Raw genomic sequence first — 12,473 nt, 5'->3', positions numbered from 1 at the left:
ACACTCTCTGACTCTGGGGTCAGTTTTCACATTTTTATTGGGGGCCACAGGGGAGGGGATCTCCTCCCTGTCAACGGAGGTGCTCACAGTTTCTTCAGCCACTCCAGGCTTGGGCCCTGGGGGTCCTGGGGGTGGCTGGGCACATCGGGCATGTTCCCGTCATCTCGGAGGGGCACTGTGGAGCAAGAGGGTGGGCCACTGAGACCAGCAGATCTCCAGGGGCCCACAGAGAAGGGCTGGCCTGTCGGTTTATAGTCAAAGAGGGAAATGGGACCCCAAGGGAGAGATGGGAGAGAAGAATGAGGGTCAGGGAGTCAGACATGCAGGGAGATAGAGACCCAGAGACATAGGAGACCAGAGAGAGACTGATTCAGAAAGGAGACTCGGAGAGAAAGAGATCCAACAGAGAGAGGACAGAGACCTGGAGAGATGGAGATGCAGAAATCAGTAGAGATGGGAACCCAGAGAGGAACAGAAATCTGGAACAGAAACTCAGAAGTGCAAAAATGGACAGGAAGTGAATTTTATGCCACGTGAATGGTATCCCCCCCAAAAAAAGAGGGGCGGCCCAGTGGCATAGTGGTTAAGTTCGGTGTGCTCTGCTTTGGTGGCCTGGGGCTCACAGGTTTGGATCCCGGGTGCCCACCTACACCACTCATCAGCCTTGCTGTGGCGGTGACCCACATACAAAGTGGAGGAAGACTGGCACAGATGGTACCTCAGGGCGAATCTTCCTCAGCCAATAAAAAGAAAAAAAAGGAGAAAGGGCAGAAAAGTCCAGACTGCACTGCAAAAGCTCAGAGACCTGTTGAGGAGACCTGCCCATCATTCTTCCTCCCCCAGCACCCCCCCCCTCCCCCCTGGCTCCCACTCACCTGGGTAGGTGTAGGGTGTCGCCTTGTTGATCATGATGGAGTACTTGGTGTAGGGGCTGAGGATGGGCAGAATTATAGCTGTGGAGAGACAGGGGTGAGGCCCAGGGGAAGGCCGTTTTGGAGGGGAGAAGGGGGAGAGTGGGGAGTGGCTGAACCTTGGCAAAGTGGGAGTCAAATGCATGGAGGAAGGGGAGCAGAGAGGTCCAGCACCTCCAGGAGGCCCCTTTCCTCTGTGGGCACCCTGAGATCCCCATACATCAGAAGGGTTTATAACTCTTTTCTTTTGGAGGAGGGGGTGGGAGTCAAGCTCTCAGGGATAGTGGAACCTAGAGGGCACAGAGGAGGGAAGGGGTGGGCGTGCTTATGGAATGAGTGCATTTGAGTGTAGACGTGGTCATGGAGCATGGCGGGTGGGGGGGGGGCTTGGGAATGTTCCAGAGGAATCATGAACTATTAGAACCTGAGGGAGGGAGGGGCTGTACAAGGAAGGTCGCTGAGAAATTACAGTCCCTCAAGGGTGGGAGCCAGGAGTCCTGGGCGTGAGGGGTGGGGTAGGGCATATAAAGGAATGTTCCAGGTCAGTGCTGCCTGACAGAAATGTAATTTTACATTTTTAAGAGCCACGTTAAAAGTAAAGTTAAAACATACAGAATTAGTTTTTAAAATATATTTAAGCTGGTATACTCAAAACATCATTTCAACATAGAATCAACACGGAAAAAATTGAGATATTTTATATGCTTTTTGTCATAGTCTCTGAAATCGGCTGTACTTCACATGAGCATAAAATACCATCTCAATTCATACTAGCCCTATTTCCAGCGGCCACGTGTGGCCCGTGGCTGCCCAATGGGACAACTGTGTTCTGGAACCTTAACCCAGTGTGTGGTGTGCCCACCAACAGTATCAACAAGACCTGGGAACTCGTTAGAAATGCAGAATCCCAGGCCCCACCCCAGACCTGTTAGATCAGAGCCTGCATTTTTAACAAGACACTTCCCACCCACAAGTGAGCCCCATGCTCCAGTAGCCCTGTCCCAGAGCAGAGCTTCTCAATCAGGGCAGCACCTTAGAATCAGGGATTTTCACATGAGGCCGATTCCCCAACCCCGCCTAGCTCCATTCAGAATCTGTTGCACGGGGGCCTGCCGGTGGCACAGCGGTTAAGTGTGCACATTTAAGTTTGCACGTTCCGCTTTGGCAGCCCGGGGTTCACTGGTTCAGATCCCGGGTGCAGACACGGCACCGCTTGTCAAGCCATGCTGTGGTAGGCATCCCACATATAAAGCAGAAGAAGATGGGCACCGATGTTAGCTCAGGGCCAGTCTTCCTCAGCAAAAAGAGGAGGATTGGTAGCAGATGTTAGGTCAGGGCTAATCTTCCTCAAAAAAAAAAAAAAAAGAAAAGAAAAGAAACTGTTGGGGGGTGATGGTGAAAGGGGGGAGGCTTCCTACATTATTTTTCTCTTTTCTTTTTGGCGCTCAGGTGTTCTGAATGCACAGCCAAGGTTGAGAACCTCTCCTTTGGAGGGATTAGGGGCCTCTTCGGTCGGTGTGTCGGGGTGGGGGTGGTGAAGGGGCCATCGTATTAGGGAAGGGGGTAAGCCAGGGGGCGTCGTGGCGTGTGGCACGCTGATGGCGATACAGAACGCTGAGGGCGGTGATGGGGTCTCGGGGGACAGGATGGACACTGGCGGGGTGATGGAGGCGGGGTGTAAGGCGAGGGGACCTAGGCGGGGAGGGGAGGGGAGGCCGGGACGCCGGTTGGGGGTGATGCACGTTGCCGCTCACGCACCGAGGCCCGCGATGGTGAAGGAGGCGACTAGCACCGGCTCCTTGGCCCAGGCATTCTTGAGGAAGGCGGCGAGTCCTAGATGGGTGGGCGTGGAGTGTCACCCCTGCAGGGGATGCCCCCAGTGACCTCTAACCCCCTCGCGCCACCCCCGCCCTGGAAGATCCCTCTGGTGACCTCCGCGACCCCCTCTGGCCTGGACCCCACTGCCTCCACGAGGGCTCCGCCGCGCCCTACACCTGGCCGCCTGGGCTCCCGGAACTACCCGCGCCCCGCGCACCTGCGGCGCCCGCACTTACTCGCAGCCATCTTGGTCTCGGAGGCAGCGAGGTCGCAGAGCCCTCTGGGAATCGTAGTCCGGGCACGGGAGGCGCCGCTGACTGAGTCTGCGCGTGCGCACTGGCGCAAAACACCGGTCCAAGGCGGTGGCGAGAGCGTGGAGCATTCTGGGAGTTGTGGTCCCTGCGCGCGAGGCTTCGCTGAGTGAGCCACGCGTGTGCCCGTCGCAGAACAGAAGTCCGGGGCAGCCGCTGGAACGGAGGCGGCGCCCCAGCTTTAAGTGAAAGCATGTCTTGGCATACCTGCCACTGCGCTCTCTTCACTCTCAACCTAAAAGTCGCTCCCCAGGAGTGACTTCCAGTCCTCCTGCTGCGACCCAGCTCAGGCAGAGTGCAGTAGTCCTCATTTTATAGTTTACTTATCAAAGCCCATTACAGGTGGAGAAACAGAGGCTGGGAGAGGACGAATGGACTGACCTATCTCTTGAGGTCTCAGCTCAATATCAGTTCGTCCTGGAAGTCCTGCCTCTCATCCCAGGCGGGTTAGGGATCTTCTGTGGACTCTCACAGTGTCCTATGGGACCTCCATTATAGTGCACATCACTTCTTTTCTTTTCTTTTTAACTGACCTGGTCTGGATCCGTCTTTCCATCAGACTGAGCCGCTTGAGTGCCCGAATGTGGTCTGACTCCTCTCTCTCCCCAGAATCGGGCCGCAGGGTCTGGCATATAATAGGTGCTAGTTTTTTTCTTTTAAGCTTAATTAATGAACACAAGGTTATGACTGCTCCAATCCCAACTTCTTCCACCACAGCATGGGGCTGTGATACAGTCACCCAGGGGCCCCCACCTCGCTCCGCCCTTCCCTAAACAGGACCTGGTTCTGGCTCTCTGAAGTTGCCTCATTTCCTGGGAGGTGAGAGAGCAGGCCAAGCCCTGGTTCCTGCTTCCACTCCGGCCAAGACCTGCCCACCATGGCACTGGTGCTGCTCCTCCAGCTGCTGAGCCTCTGTGAGCCACCCCACCCCCTTCTAAAGTCAGAAGACAGAGGGTCCCCAAATACCTGGGTTCCTGGAAGAGGACGGAGTTGGGGGCAGGATTCTCGGGATCTAGAGGAAGAAGGGGCTGGAGACCTGAGCATCTGGGGACGAGGGAGTATAGAGTCCCAGATTCTGATGTGGGAGGGGGATGGAAGCCACGACACCTGGATCCCTGGGAAAGGAGGGAGCTGGGAGCTCAGACTCCTGAATCCCAGGGAGGAGAAATTGTGGGCCAAGATTATTGTCTCCCGGAGAAGGTGGGGTCCAAGGGCCTGAACTCTTGGGTGTCGAGGCAAGAGGGGGCTGGCTCCAGCCTTCTGGCTTCTTAAGTAGGTAGGGACTGGAGGTCTGGATTTATGGCTACCGAGACAGGAGAAATATGGGTAACATTCCTGTTTCTCAGAGGAAAGAGGGCCTGGGGACTCAGATTCCTGGGTTCCCAATGAGGTGGGGCTGGGAGAAGCCTAGGGCTTGGAAAAGACCTAGCCCCCTCAACCTTCTACAGGGCGTCTGTGTCACACGTATACCACTCCGACCGGTGAGTAACAGACCCATCCACTCCTCTGCATGTTGCTGACACCCCATTCCCAACTGCTCAGATTTCATTTTGGTGCCCAACCTCACCCCAGGGTTCCTTATTTCCCTTCCTCCCACGCCTTCTTGCCTAGTCTCCTTCCCTCCCTCCCTCCATTATTTCTTTCCTTCCTTCCTCCCTCATTCCCCTTAGTGACCACTATGGGTGAGTAGTGAAGGCCATGAACTTTGGAGCTAAAAAGACCTAAGCTGGAACCCCAGTTTCACCATCTTACTCATTTACGACCTTGAACAAACCACTGCTTGCTAAGACTCAGTTTCTTTGTGAAATGGGTTGTTGTGAAGATTTAATAAAATCACCTGTGTAAAAACCCTTGGCTCAGGGCTTGGCATAGTGCGGGGCTCAGTAAATAGGGTCTCTGGTAAAGCGAATTATTCCCGCTTTTGTAACCCCATTTCCGCAGAAGTAGGGTCCTTTACCCTGAGATAGCCCTGTGTTTCTTTCCAGGCTTTTGGACAGATAAGACCTCTTCTTTCTCTCAGTCTCCCCCTGCTACACTACAACCTCAGATAAGAACCAGCTGGAGAACCGTTACTACCTTAGGTATCAATTTATTTTTAAATGATAAAGCTAATATATATTCATGGTTTTAAAAATTCAATCATTCTCAAGGGACATATAACAGCCTCTCTCTTCCCCTTCCTCATCTTCCTTAAATAATCTCTGGATCCTTACAGAAAGTTTCCATGCATTCAAACAGATGCATGTATTTATATACTTCTTTGTTTTCTTGCCAAGGCAAAATTGATATTTCGTGACTCATACAGTTCCGCATCTAACATTTTTCACTTTACAATCTCTCTTGGAGATAGTTCCACGTTATTATTGCCAGCTGTACCTTTATTTTCTCTTTTTAAATGCTGTCTAGCATTTGGCTGGATTCTAGTTTATTTGGCCTTCTTGCCGTATGTTTGGGTTGCTCCCAGTCTTGCCCCTCACGATCAATGCTTCTGTATGAGCTTTTTGTGCCCATGCATATGCATTTGTCTAGGGTAGAGCAGTTGGAATTATGTGGTCATTGGTCACGTCCTTTGTGTATCTTGATAGAAACTGACAAATTGCATTCTCAAAAGGTGCACTCAAGTGCACCTGGCTGCCTGTTTCACTACACATTCACCCAAACGGAATGTTAACTATTGTTTTAATTTTTGACAACCTGTTTTAATTTTGAGCAACTTTCACCCTGCGGCGCATACCCCCCGCCCAAATGTGTTCTGTTCAATTGGACTTCCTCTTCTGTGAACTGTCTTCTCATATGTTTTGCCGAACTTTCAATTGGGTTGGCTCTGGATTTCTTTCTATACTCTTAATCTATGTGGCTTATGACTAAGTTAGTCCTGCCAGTGCTGTCAGTTGTCTTCTAGCTTCATTTATTTGTTTTTTCTAATACACAACTTTAAAATGTTGAAGTGGTGAATTAACCTTGTCTCTTCTGAATTTTTCATTTTATATTTTAAGACAGGCTTCCTTACCCACAAAACAAATATATTTTCTTCTAATACTTTTATAGTTTTAAAAAAAAAAACACATGTAGGTGTTTAATTAATCTGGAATTTGTTTGGGGGAATGGTGTGAGGTAGGGATCCAACTTTTTTTCCCCCCCAATAGACAGCAAGTTTTGGCAACTACTGAAATATGTTGACTATGTTACAGATATTCTGGAGAGCAATTTAAAATCGCAGATTTCATGAACCCATCCCCTTGACAAACCCCTGTGTTTGTAAGCTCAGGAGTTGATGCTCTGGTCCTTTGACTGACAGCTCATTTTGACAAGCCTCAATTGGGGTTCAGCACCTCCCCTATTTTACAAACAGGCCACTGAGGCTGAGAAAGGGGCAGTCATTGCCCCAGGTGCTTCTCCTCCTATCTCAACTTCCCTTTCATCTCCTTGGGCTCTCAGGAAGCCCGAGGACCCAGACAGCCTCATTTATTCAGTCCCCCCAGCCTTATACCCCAAGCCGCGGCTGGGGGCTCAGCCGGCCGCAGTTGTGACCCCTGGGGTCAACGTGACCTTGAGGTGCAGGGCGCCCCTACCTGCCTGGAGGTTTGAACTCTTCAAATCTGGAGAGATTGAGTCCATCCTGCAACGGGATGTGTTCCTGGAGCTGGCGGAGTTCTTCCTGGAGGAGGTGACCACGGAACAGGGAGGCAGTTACCGCTGCTGCTACAAGAAGCCAGGCTGGAGGCCGGGTGTCTGTTCCCAACTCAGTGATGCCCTGGAACTGCTGGTGACAGGTGAGGTGCTGTGGGTGGGAGAGAAGGGACACAGAAGCGGTATGAGGGAGGAAGGAGGAGAGAGAGAGAGAGACATACAGAGACAGGCTTGTACAACGACACATAGAAAAAAGAGCTACATGGAGAGAGAAAGAGAGAACCCAAGAGAAACCGGAGTGATTCTCAACCAGGGGCAACTGTGCCCCCCAGCTGATCTGTGGCAATATCTGGAGACAATTTTTGGTTGTTATGACTGGAGGAGGGTGTGCTACCGGCATCCCGTAGGTAGAGACCAGAGATGCTGCAAAACATCTTATAACGTACAGGACAGCTCCTCTTCCCCTATATAACAAAGAATTATCCAGATTTATCCAAAATTTCACTAGTGCCGAGGTGGAGAGACCCTGGGAGAGACATAGAAACACAAGGAGAAAAATCAGAAGGAGACACACCACCTGAGCCCCAAAGGGAGTGAAACATGCACCGATGGGGACATAAAAACATAGAATTTTAGCGAGACACAGGCACAGAGGGAAAAGGGACTTACAAGGAGGGAGAGACAGAGATGCAGAGAAAGACACGCTTGGGGACGAAGACACAGGAGGCCACAGGGGCACAGAGACCCTCAGGGAGACAGAGAAGCTGAGGCAGACACACAGAGAAGGCGAGAGACATGGAGACACTGGCCGAGACGAAAGGAGAGAGGGAGGTAAAGGCTGAGAGAGTAGGAGAGGGGGGAGACGGACGCAGGAAAACAGGGAAGGGGGCGGGGAACAGAGAGAGGGAAAGTAGGGGGAAGGTGGGAGAGAGAGGAAGTCGACCAGCTGACGCTGGGCGGCGCCAGCCCTCGGTCCCCGCCTTCCCCCCTTGCAGACGAGCTACCAGCCCCGTCGCTGGTGGCGCTGCCCGGGCCGGTGGTGGCGCCCGGCGCCAACGTGAGCCTGCGCTGCGCCGGCCGCTGGCGGGGCATGAGCTTCGCGCTGTACCGCGAGGGCGAGGCGGCGCCGGTGCAGTACCGCGACTCGCCGCAGCTCTGGGCCGACTTCCCGCTGCTCGGCGCCAGCGCCGCCGGCACCTACAGCTGCTACTACCACACGCCCTCCTCCCCCTACGTGCTGTCGCGGCGCAGCGAGCCGCTGGTCATCAGCTTGGAGGGTGAGGGGCCCCGCGACCCGGCCCCCAGCCCCTCCTCCCCCAGACCTCGGAGCCCAGACACCCAGCCTCTCCTCCCTCAGACCTGGGATCCGGGCCCCCCATCCCCTCCTCCCCTGGACCTGGGAGTCTGGGCCCCCAGTCCCTCTTCCCCCAGACCTCGGAGTCCAGGCCCTCAGCCCCTCCTCCCTCAGACCCAGGGGTCCGGGCCCCCAGCCCCTCCTCCTCCCTCAGATCAGGGAGTCCGGGCCCCCAGTCCCTCTTCCCCCAGACCTCGGAGGCCAGGCCTCCTACCCCCTCCTCCCTCAGACCCAAGAGTCGCGGTCCCTCCCTCTTCGATACCCCTCAGCTTTGTGTCCCCAAGTCCACCCTAGAGGTGTCAGAAACCAGGAGGGTGGGGCCGAGGCCGCGGGTTCGAGCGCTGACGCCTCTCTTCCTTGCTGGCCCCTCAGGCTCCGGCTCCTTGGACTACACCCGGGGCAACCTCATCCGCCTGGGACTGGCTGGCCTGGTCCTCATCTCCCTGGGCACACTGGTCGTTTTTGACTGGCGCAGCCAGAGTCCTGCCCTTGGTAACGTTTGACCCTGAGGCCCAGAGAACTGGATATAGACGCCTGCAGCGTGAGAAGACTTCCCAGAGAGGGCAGAGAAGCAGCAGGGAGCCCTTGGGTTGGACTAGCCCTTCCAGGAGCCCCACAGCTCTCCCAACTGAGCCCAGCTTCCTGAGTACCAATAACTTTTGTACCGTGCCCTCTATCTTCCTTCTGGATCATTTCTCCAAGACTCCCTGGATCAGTGGAATGAGCTATCAGTGGTTAAGGCTTCCTATCCAGAAGACCTGGGTTCGAATCCCAGTGCTGCTGCTCACTCACTGTGGGATGTTATGAAAGCGACCCTTCCAAACCTCAATTACCTTGACTGTAAAATGGGCGCACTGATAATACCCACTTTCTAGGATTGTTGTAGGACTGAGTGCACAATACACGTGAAGCGTTTTAAACAGTGACTGACCCATATGTAGCAAATGCTCAATAAATGTTAGCTATTGTATAACAGCGATTTCTACCAGACTTGCAGAACTGGAATGGAGTTCTAGTCCTTTTTTCCACGGCGCATGCTCCAGCTCATCTTTTAAGCAACTCACCGTCATTCCCTGCATGACATCATCTTGGTCTCTCAACAAACCTCTCCTAAACTCCTCCTCAGACCTTCCCCAAAGGTGGACCAAGATCGGACCAAGATCAGACCACGCATAACTTCTTCCCTAGTTACAGTGTCATTTGCATGCCTTTCGGGCTATTTTCTTTGATCAGTCATTATCCTTAAGCATGGGTCTGTTGCCAAGGCAACAGCAAGTGGCATGTGTGCAATAGAGTTGTGACCTGGACTCGAATAAACTCCACTTGGTCTGCTTCCCACTGTGCTCTTGGCTGCCCTCCCAGTTGTGGTAAAGACATTGCAAACCAATTCCACTTTGCAGTTTGCTCTCCTTATCCTGCCTCTCTTCCTCCCAAAGGCCTAGCTACTTGCACAGTTTCTCCTGAATTTGTTAATTTAACTTCTCTTTTTATGTAGCTAACCTTGACATCTTATCCTCATACACACATTTTCCATCCCTATGCACTTCTTACCACTCAACACTCATGTGTTCCTTTCTTGATGTATGCCTAATTTTGGTGGAGCACGCATCTTTTATTTTTATTAAATTTTCCAACTTCCCCTCTCCTTTTCCCCACCTTATGGAGAAGAGGATATCTCCCATTTTTTGGACAGCCCCAGCTCCAACACCCACTGGGTGGGTAGCCTTGAGAAATCTATAGACCCGCCAGAGTTTTCATCTGTGAAAGCGGAAACTAAAAATATTTACCACGTCAGTTCTAGAGAGAATCAAACGAGATAACTTGTCCCCAACACGTGGAGAGAGATTACAAAATCTTAGAACAGCAGCTTTAACTGCCCCCTGCTCCCCACTCCGGTCCCAGGAGATGACACAGTGTAACAAGCAAAGTTTACATCGAGAGTGAATAATAGTCATAATACCAATTTCACTTCTACCATCATTCATGTCTCTATGCCATCATTTTTCCAGGCCATCCAAAGATGTTATTCCTAATTGTCACCAACAGCCCTCCAGGACGAATACAGTGTTTAACCTGGGACTTCAGAGTCTGTGGTTGGACTGATGGTTTTTTTTTCCTATGGCTGCCTCTTCAACATAACAATGACAACAACAGTCTCTTCCAGTTTGCTGAGTCAAGACCTCTGGGTTTTACGGGCTCTAGTCTCCTCCTTCACTTTCACTTTTAAATTAGGAAGAGAAAGGGGGATGTTATTACGGTTAACAATTAGCAAATCAATTTATACTCTTCTGCGCCAGTGGTTCCTTGTATTTGTCACCCATCAGTGCTCAGAGTTTGCAAGATGTTCATAATGAGACTGTGACACATCTGTTTCAACTGATCTCTCTTTTCTACTCCCTCTTGCCTGGTTAGCTCTGCTCATCCTTCGGATCTCGGGTTAGATGCTGTTTCCTCTGCAAACTCTCGCCTGACCACTCTGTGCCTCCATAGTGCCTTATCATACCCCAATTGAGTACTGACCCTACTGTATTCTGACTCTCTCTCCCCCAGAATAGCCCACAAGTTCTTCCCAAGGGACCAGGTTATTTTATCTTGAAATCCCCAGGGCCTGGCATATAGGTCTCAGGAAACATGCACAGTCTCACTGGATGAGCTCTCCACGCCAAAGGTGACATAAGCAGGCTTTGTACTTTCTCCCTTCTGTGGTGGGCAGAATAATGGTTCCCCCAAACATGTGGTGTCCCGATTCCTGGAAGCTGTGGAGATGTTACACGTGGCAAAAGGAACTTCGCAGATGTGATTAAGAATCATGATATGGGGAGAGGATCCTGGGTCATTTGGGTGGGTTCAATGTAATCACAATGTGTGTTCAATGTAAGCACAAGGGTCCTTATGAGAGGAAGGCAGGCAGGTCAGAGTCAAAGAAGGTGATGTGAGGAAGGAAGCAGAGGTCAGTGTGATGCAGGGTCACAAGCTGAGAGATGCACATCCCTCTAGAAGCTGGAAAAGGCAGGGAATTGGATTCTCCCCTGGAGGAAGGTTCAGAAGGAACGCAGCATCCGCCCCCCCCCCCCCAGTTTGGACTTCTGACCTCCAGAACCGAAAGATAAAAATATTATGTTGTTTTAAGCCGCTTAGTTTGTTAAAACAGTAATAGAAAAACAAATACTATTCACTTCAATTGAATCTCCTCTCATCCCACAAACTCGGGCATCTTCACCCTTGGGACTTCCACTTTGGTCCCCGTCCCTGCTTCCCCAAGTTCTCACTCATCCACTTATCGCACATTTACTTAATGGCTACCACGTACAAGGGACGGTGCTAGGGGCTGGGGATACAATGGGGAGTAACAGCCGACATAAGCCCGACTCTCATGAAGCTCACCGAGAAAGACATTAACCCAATTACTGCTCACTGTGTTGATGGGGGAGCACTTTGTAGGGGAGGAAGACATTTCCTCTTCCCAAATGTGGGTTCATCTGGCCAGAGAATGAATTAAATTCACATGAGACAGAATAGCAAGAGAAAATTAAACAAAGCTTTATGAGGAACCATGGCCGGGGGCCTTTCTTCCTGAAGGAAGAAAGGGCACCGAAGAAGTGGGGTGCACATAGTGGTTATATACCCCCAAACAGGGTGTTTCACATGTGATTGAAATGTCCCTCCCACAATAGTCACATGATTGCCCTGTCGGCGCTTGATGGACACAGCAGGTAGTGGCCTGCTATCTAGGTGGGCGTAGCCGGAGGCAAGTCTATTGTCTGGAGCTGGGTGGTCACAGGTGAGCTCAGCAGTCAGTTCCTAGCCTAAGGAAAGATGCTTAATCCTTAAAGAAATGCCAAAGTTGGGAGCGGGAGGGAAGTCAGCTACAGAAGGTTACCAGAAACAGGCACAATAAAATGCAGATTTTAAGTCCTTGCCTTTGGTATTGATTAAGAGTTTCTGGAGAGAAGGTCATCTCCTTTCTTCTTCCTGGTACAGAGAGGGAGGCACCTTTACAGATAGAGATTTACCTTACAAATGTAAATGTGTCCTAACAAAGGGCAAGTTCCATTCTTCAGAGCCTCCTTCCCTGTCCCAGTTTATCAAAAGCAATCAGCCTCAAATAATCCTGATGCCAAAGAGACATATCTTGGGGTGGCCAATTTCAGGTCCCTACAACTTCAAGCTGCTGTAACAAAGAGCCCCCTCCAAGAAAAAAGCTGTATATAATTTTATTTCTCTCTCTCTTAATAGTACATAGTTGAATAGCTAGGGCTGTTTATCAACAGCTTTGCTTTTATCAACATGTGGCTTTCATATCCGATTCTGAGCCAGCAGGAAAGGAGGAAAAGAGAGAGAGAGAGAAGGGCTCACTCGATTATTTTTAAGATCAGAACCCAGATTTTGAACATGTTTCTTTCACTCAAATCCCATTGGCCAGAACTTAGTTGCATGGCCAGGTCTAGC

At 51.4% G+C, this 12,473-nt stretch overlaps 2 protein-coding genes across 5 annotated transcripts; one reads left to right on the top strand and one right to left on the bottom strand.

The window, feature by feature from the left end:
• Positions 1–19: 19 nt before the first annotated feature.
• NDUFA3 (NADH:ubiquinone oxidoreductase subunit A3) lies at positions 20–6,753 on the bottom strand. Of its 4 annotated transcripts, none has more exons than XM_044758914.2 (6): positions 6,613–6,753; positions 3,574–3,665; positions 2,947–3,196; positions 2,670–2,744; positions 876–953; positions 20–175 (listed from the first exon to the last, which is right to left on the bottom strand). In XM_044758914.2, exons 1-6 carry the CDS (start codon positions 6,656–6,658, stop codon positions 84–86), a joined length of 633 nt encoding a protein of 210 aa, XP_044614849.1. In that variant the 5' UTR covers positions 6,659–6,753; the 3' UTR covers positions 20–83. The 4 variants fall into 4 exon arrangements, with proteins under 4 accessions (XP_044614849.1, XP_070355383.1, XP_070355384.1 ...); XM_070499282.1 differs by having other exon boundaries at positions 2,966–3,196; XM_070499283.1 differs by having other exon boundaries at positions 2,966–3,196; positions 3,574–3,701; positions 6,613–6,750.
• OSCAR (osteoclast associated Ig-like receptor) lies at positions 3,776–9,357 on the top strand. The gene is made up of 6 exons (XM_044758913.2): positions 3,776–3,954; positions 4,489–4,521; positions 5,026–5,121; positions 6,514–6,813; positions 7,666–7,947; positions 8,397–9,357. The coding sequence occupies exons 1-6, from the start codon at positions 3,918–3,920 to the stop codon at positions 8,525–8,527; spliced, it is 879 nt and encodes a 292-aa protein (XP_044614848.1). The 5' UTR covers positions 3,776–3,917; the 3' UTR covers positions 8,528–9,357.
• Positions 9,358–12,473: the final 3,116 nt, after the last annotated feature.

Source organism: Equus asinus, chromosome 26, assembly GCF_041296235.1.
Source record: "Equus asinus isolate D_3611 breed Donkey chromosome 26, EquAss-T2T_v2, whole genome shotgun sequence".
NCBI lineage: Eukaryota > Metazoa > Chordata > Mammalia > Perissodactyla > Equidae > Equus > Equus asinus.
This window is presented reverse-complemented; position numbering and strand designations above follow the sequence as displayed.

Excerpts from the sequence above, each read along its gene's own strand:
- OSCAR (XM_044758913.2), top strand. The coding sequence starts at position 3,918 with ATGGCACTGGTGCTGCTCCTCCAGCTGCTGAGCCTCT. Across the intron at positions 4,522-5,025 it reads CACGTATACCACTCCGACCG|GCTTTTGGACAGATAAGACC; the intron begins GTGAGTAACAGA and ends GTTTCTTTCCAG. Across the intron at positions 7,948-8,396 it reads GCTGGTCATCAGCTTGGAGG|GCTCCGGCTCCTTGGACTAC; the intron begins GTGAGGGGCCCC and ends CTGGCCCCTCAG.
- NDUFA3 (XM_044758914.2), bottom strand. The coding sequence starts at position 6,658 with ATGGACTCAATCTCTCCAGATTTGAAGAGTTCAAACCTCCAGGCAG. Across the intron at positions 2,745-2,946 it reads AGTAAGTGCGGGCGCCGCAG|GACTCGCCGCCTTCCTCAAG; the intron begins GTGCGCGGGGCG and ends CCACCCATCTAG. Across the intron at positions 176-875 it reads GACACCCTACACCTACCCAG|TGCCCCTCCGAGATGACGGG; the intron begins GTGAGTGGGAGC and ends CTTGCTCCACAG.